Source organism: Lipotes vexillifer, unplaced genomic scaffold, assembly GCF_000442215.2.
Source record: "Lipotes vexillifer unplaced genomic scaffold, Lipotes_vexillifer_v1.1 scaffold194, whole genome shotgun sequence".
NCBI lineage: Eukaryota > Metazoa > Chordata > Mammalia > Artiodactyla > Lipotidae > Lipotes > Lipotes vexillifer.
The window spans coordinates 1,891,541-1,897,840 of record NW_006771758.1 but is presented as its reverse complement, the minus strand read 5'-3'; the positions used below and the strand labels follow the sequence as shown (position 1 = coordinate 1,897,840).

General features: G+C 50.3%; 1 protein-coding gene across 3 annotated transcripts in view; it reads left to right on the top strand.

Annotated features, from left to right (window-relative positions):
- CYFIP2 (cytoplasmic FMR1 interacting protein 2) overlaps positions 1–6,300 on the top strand; it is a 133,714-nt gene that overhangs the window by 28,257 nt on the left and 99,157 nt on the right. For 2 of the 3 annotated variants that reach the window (XM_007447124.1, XM_007447126.1), the window contains 3 exons: positions 1,309–1,410; positions 3,589–3,770; positions 5,612–5,708. In XM_007447124.1, coding sequence (XP_007447186.1) covers positions 1,309–1,410; positions 3,589–3,770; positions 5,612–5,708 — 381 coding nt within the window. The remainder of the gene's footprint in view (positions 1–1,308; positions 1,411–3,588; positions 3,771–5,611; positions 5,709–6,300) is intronic. The other variant, XM_007447125.1, reaches the window with a different exon arrangement.

The following is a 6,300-nucleotide window of genomic DNA, read 5'->3' as shown; positions in this document are numbered from 1 at the left end:
TTTCCTGTGTTTTTTTTTTTTTTTTTTTTTTTTTCGGTACGCGGGCCTCTCACTGTTGTGGCCTCTCCTATTGCGGAGCGCAGGCTCAGCGGCCATGGCTCACGGGCCTAGCTGCTCTGCGGCACGTGGGATCTTCCTGGACCGGGGCACAAGCCCATTTCCCCTGCATTGGCGGGCAGACTCTCAACCACTGCGCCACCAGGGAAGCCCTACGCTGTATTGTTTATAACTGACATTTTTCATGTTGACACACACAGATATTATTTTTACCATTATCATAGTTATCATATTATTCGTAGGTCCCACTGTAACCAAATCAACAGGCCACAGGTGTGTAAACAGAAACCATTCCTCTAACTTGCTCCCAATCCTAACCCCAAGAGGTAACTACTTATTAACAGCTTGGTTTTCGTACCCTTTCAGAATCTCTATACCTGTATTATATATGGATACACAAGCACACACACAGTTTTGTGTTTTGCTGAATAAAAACGGGATTAAATTACCCTTTCTGTCCTGCAGCTGTTTCCACCCATCAGTTTATGGTAGCAATCTTTCCACCTCAGGTCAGAGATCTATCTCATTGCCCCTAACAGTTACGTAATGATAGTGTATGAATGCATCATACTTTATCCATTTAATCATCGACTTCTGGATGTTTAGCTTGCTTGGTGCTTCCATTTTAAGAATTTCTATACAACAGTGTGAAGAATGTCCTTGTGTTTACTACCCTTTGCTCACTCTCCAGTTTCAGTGACCTGTTAGCAACCTTGGGTGTGCATGCTGTGAACACATCTGCCACGGGATTCTGATGTGCTGAAAACCACTGGGCAGAGAAAACGGGCTTCTTAATGGGCCCAAGTATGGCCAGGGGACTTTGTCCCAAGTACATCCAGAGCCATGGACAGAACGTTTTTCTCTGCTTAGGATCAGGCAGCGGCCCCCAGATAGGAGTAGGGGGTACTGGGGTAGGAGTGGGGGAAAGGCGGCAGGAGGGAGACTGTGCAGCTCAACGTAGTCGTGTGTACAGCTCATGGTCGGGGCACAGAACAGACTGAAGGGGAGGAGGGTTCTGTTCTGGGGACCAGCTGGTTCCTTTCTTGCAGCCAGTGTCTAGGGAGCAGTTCTGCCCCCATCAGAATGTCAGACAGGGCTACCCCAGCCTCCTCTCACTAGGTAACCATACCATTGATCATCCTAAATGAGGTGCATTCAACAGTGAAAACGGGCCCTGTTAATAAGACAGCAGGTGTGAACCAGGACCACCTGGGCAAACCAGGGTGTGTGAAACCCCCTGTCTCCCCACAGGTGAAATGCAACGAGCAGCCCAACCGAGTGGAGATCTATGAGAAGACAGTGGAGGTGCTGGAGCCGGAGGTCACTAAGCTCATGAAGTTCATGTACTTTCAGGTAAGGGGTCAGGGTGGGTCTGGCACCAGGACACCTGAGAAGGTCCCCACGCTTCTAGACACTGGTACTGGATTTCTGTGCCATGTTATTTATTCATTCGGCAAACACTTCCTAGTGCCCCGGACCCACCCTGGGGTGAGCAAGACAGACAAGCCCCCTCCCTCCATATAATTCACATTCTAGTGGGCAAATGAGTGTGTTCTGGGTGGGAGGAGAGACTGACAATTAACAATACACAACAGAACAAGTGCTGTGAATAAAATACAATGAAAGAACCTCTGGCATGGAGGGTATCTTCGACATGGATGCAGCTTTAGGGACGGCCTCCACGGAGGTGGTGTTTGAACTGAGATCTGTATGATGTGAAAGAGGCTGGCAGGTGATGATCCAGGGGCAGAAGGTTTCAGGCAGAAGGAACTGCAAAGGCAAAGGCCCTGAAGCCTCAAGGAGCGTGACATGTTTAAGAAATGGAACGAAGCCAGGGAGGCTGCATAGTGAGCAGGGTAGGCAGGGACCTACTCATACAGGGCACTGCAGGCCAGGAGAAGAATACCTGGATTTTCTTCAAGCACCACGGGAAGCCGCTGGAGATTTCTGGTGACATGATCTGATCGAGGTGTTCTGGCTGCTCTGTGGTTGATGGACGGGAAGTGGGGGGCAGCACAGGTGTCAGGGGCAGGAGGGGAGAAGGGTGGCAGCAGGGAGACCAGCTGGGAAGCCAAGAAGAGTGAGCATTTAAAGGAGGAAAAGAGAAAAGACAGCCAAAGCCTCCTGTGAATGAAAGGTAAGAGAGCAAGCTGGTTATTATGCTTATTTGGAAGCCATTCAGGAATGCAGGCTGATGGCTTTAAGGCCACCCTCTGCCCGGGTGGGAGTCCTGCCACACACTCTGTGCCCTCCACGTGTATTTATGAGCCTCATAAGTAGGCCTGCAAGCACTGGCCCAGAGTCTGCCCTGCGCCCAGCTCTGTGCTGGCCTTCTGGGGGAGGGAGATGGGAACATCTGGGGAAGGTGCAGATAGAGCCTTGAAGGCAGAGAAGCCCAGGGTTCTGTCGCATTCTGACTGTGTTCTGTTAGTTATTTCAGACCTCTGACAACTTCAGTTTTCTTGCCTTGGAAAGAATGCCTGTTTCACAGGTTTTCTCTAGGGATAAATAAGGTCTGCTTGTAAAGTGCCCTGTTTGTAGAGCCCTCATTACAGAGCAGGTTTAACAAAGGGCAGCTGCTGTTATTAGCATCATGCTCCTGCTCTCGAGGAACCTAAAATCTCTTCGGGAAGGCAGGTTCAAGAGAGAAAAGCTACCCCCAAACTAAGTATGTGCTAAACTGAGGGCCTCCTGACAGGAGGTATTTAGAGAAGGGAGGAGCTGAGATAATCTAGAACTGTGCTGTCCAGCAGCCACATATGGCTGTCTACATGAATTAAAGTTAAATAAAATTTAAAATGCAGATCCTCCATCGCACTCGCCTTTTCAAGTATTCAGTATCCACATATGATGAGTGGCTGTTGTATTGGACAGAGCAGGTATGGAACGTTTCCATCATCCCAGAAAGCTGTGTTAGACTCTGGAAGGAGAAAGTGTGGCTTGATCTGGTCTTTGAAGGCCTCCCTATCTCCTTTCCTTGCTTTATTTTTCTCCATAGCAGCTACCACATTCTAGTATAGAGAATTTGTTTATTTTGTTTTCTGTCAGCCATCACTAGAATATAAGCTCCTTCTAGTAGAGACTTTTTCTTCCGTTTTGTTCCCTGCTTTACCCCAGGGCCAAGAATGGTGCCTGGCACGTGGAAGATGCTCAGTAAACACCCGTTTATTGGATGAATGAACCTCTTTCTCTGAGCATCCCTCTCACTCTCCATCTCTGCCCCCTTATTGTCTGGTGCCTGCACTGTCCTAGGTCTTGGGATACACACATGAACAAGACAGTGTTTTCCCAGCAAGGGCACGGTGGATGAATTCATTGGTTTGACTCACTTGGGGGCAGGTTCTGGGCTTCCCTCTAGTAATCAGCTTAGTATTTCAGCACACCTCTGAGAAAGACCTCTGGGCAGATTTGCCTTTCTCTAAATGTCCAGGCTCTGACTAGGGCCCCAGGGGAGGCTCGACCTCACCAGAGAGTGCAGTGAGGCACCCCACCAGGCCGCCGCATCCTGACCCGCTGCCCCTCTGCGTGCAGCGCAAGGCCATCGAACGCTTCTGCAGTGAGGTGAAACGGCTGTGCCACGCTGAGCGGAGGAAAGACTTTGTCTCCGAGGCCTACCTCCTGACCCTGGGCAAGTTCATCAACATGTTTGCAGTCTTGGACGAGCTGAAGAATATGAAATGCAGCGTCAAGAACGATCACTCTGCCTACAAGAGGTCAGGGCCCCTCCCCCTCCCCCATCTTCCTGGGCCGCTGGCCAGTGGCAGGAAGAGGACAGTGCCCTTCTAAGAGTCTCCTTCTCGGAACCAAGCCAGCCATTCCACAGACATAGTGGGGTTGGGGGCCTGCCTCTGTTTCTGCAGTTTAAGGAATAAGGTGCAGAGCTGAGTTTTGGAGAACTGGGTCTTGGCAGGGTTTTCTGTCTCAAGGTGGAATCAAATCCTCATTTGTCCCACCTGTGGAGCAGCAGCATTTTCTGTGTCCCACGCAGTCTGAGATTATATTGTGATTAATATAATCATCAAATGGTCACAGGAGTCATTCTCTGCAAGAATCAGAAAGCTAGTTCAAACTGCTTATGTAGAGGAAGAAACTGCGTTGGCTCCCAGAACCGAAAAGTCCTGGTCAGCTTGATCCAGGTACTCAGGGGATATTGTTGGTCTGGTTCCCTCTACCTCTTAGCTCAGCTTTCCTCAGTATCAGCTTCATTCTCAGGCAGGCTCATGCCCTGTGTGGCCTCCAGCAGCTATAAGCGTCCCGCCAGCCAATGTAGCGACCCCAGCTCCTAAGGATGGAAAGAATGCTCCTCCTTGCAAATACTTTTGCAGAAGTCCCAAGGAGGAATGTCATTGCTCCAGCTTGGGTCATGTGCTGATCCCTCCATCAGACGCTATACTATGTATGTGTGTGTTGGGGTGGTGCTGATGGGAGGGGTGCTCGTCCTTGGCGTCAGGTGGAGGTCAGTGTCAGCTCACAAGAAAGAAGGACTGAGGGGGGCGGAGGGGTCAGTCCTCTCCAGAAGTTTGGATACAGCCACCCAAAAGTGGGGGAGGGCAGGCGAAAGTAGCCAGTATACTTTGTGTTGGTTGAGGCTCAGATATGCTCCAAGGTGTCTGTACACATCTCTTGGGAAGGATTTTCTGTGTCACTGCTGAAGAGGGCCCCCCTCCAGAGCCACATCCTCCCAGGGCTCCATGGTAACTGGAGAAAACAGACAACATACGGATCCTCACCATTTTATCCTCCTGAGTGAATTGAAACCTGGGAGTACCCAGAAGACAAAGCCCCATTCAGAAATGGCAATTTCACAAAGATTCCATAGGCAACTAGCTCATGGTACAGTATCTTCCCCACAAATTCTCCCCAGATGTGGCCAGCTGCTTCCATCATGGTCACAGCCAACATGCTCTGTGGACTGGCTAGGGTCATGAGCAAGACAGGTGTCTTGTCTGTATTCCACGGTCCATCGTGACACGGGCTGCATCACCTCCACCTCCAGGTCAGGCTGGAGAAGTCCCAGTGCTGTGATTTTCTCCCTTTAAGTCCCGCTGTGTTCCCCACACCCATCATCCCTTTACCTGTAATCCCGTCAGGTTAAATAGACTTTGGTTTTCCATACAATGTTTAGAAACATTGAGGTTTTCCCACAAATAACACAATACGCAATGAAAACAAAACATCCTGCTGCCTGCAATTCTTCTCCGTGACTTACCGTGCAGTTTCACTGGAGGTCACTGTGAGGTACAGGGATGCCCGTTTCGCTCTATCCTACCACAAGCTGGTTGATGGGATGTTAGCTGCCCTTAAACTTTCCTGGTCGTTGAGCTTCAGTGCGTTCTTGCCTCCTAATTTCAGATACCCTTATTACAAGGGTGCAGACAGCTCCTAATGAAATGACTCCAGAACACGCTCTCCTTTGATGTTAGAATCACTTGTGATGTTCAGAGCCCCTTAACCTCAGGGGTAGTGTATCCGGGTTAGCTGAGAAATGGGGCCCATGAGGCCCGGCTGAGGCCAGCTGTGCTTGATCATCCCTCTCTGCAACACCCCGTCCCAGGGCGGCACAGTTCCTGAGGAAGATGGCGGACCCCCAGTCTATCCAGGAGTCACAGAACCTGTCCATGTTCCTGGCCAACCACAACAGGATCACCCAGGTGATGGCAAACCCATGTTAGTCCTGGCCTGGCATCCCACGACGCAGGCCAGGGCCTGGAGGTTTGGGAGGGAGGGCCCACGAGCAGAGGAGCTCTGTCCAGATCATCCGTCCCCTTTGCCCTACTCAGGCTTTAAGCTGCAGACTTAAGTCTCCCCTCCCAACCACAGATGGCCCTTTCACCCTCTCCGGAGTTTGTTCTCTGAAAACCTTCTAGCCAGTGTTCTGCCTCTGCATCGGTGTAGATTGAGAGCTTGGGTTCTGGAGTTAGACCGCCTTGTTTTCTCATCCTAGACCCTCCACTGACCCACTGTGAGGCCTCGGGCAAGGTCTAAGCCTCAGTTTCCTCGTCTGTAAAATGGGGCTGTTGTTTTGCTACTCATAGGACAGTGGTGAGAAATAAATGAGATACTATATAAAAAGCCCTTAGCGTGTAGAGCCTGATAGACAGCAAGGACATAAAAAGATGTAGTCATAGTTGCTGCCGCCACTTTGCCAGGGTATTCCCACTCAGCTGTGGCTCTCACGCTCTGCCTGACTTAAAATAACCTGTCTTGTGCATCTGTCAATTCAGCCTAAACAGGCACCAGCAG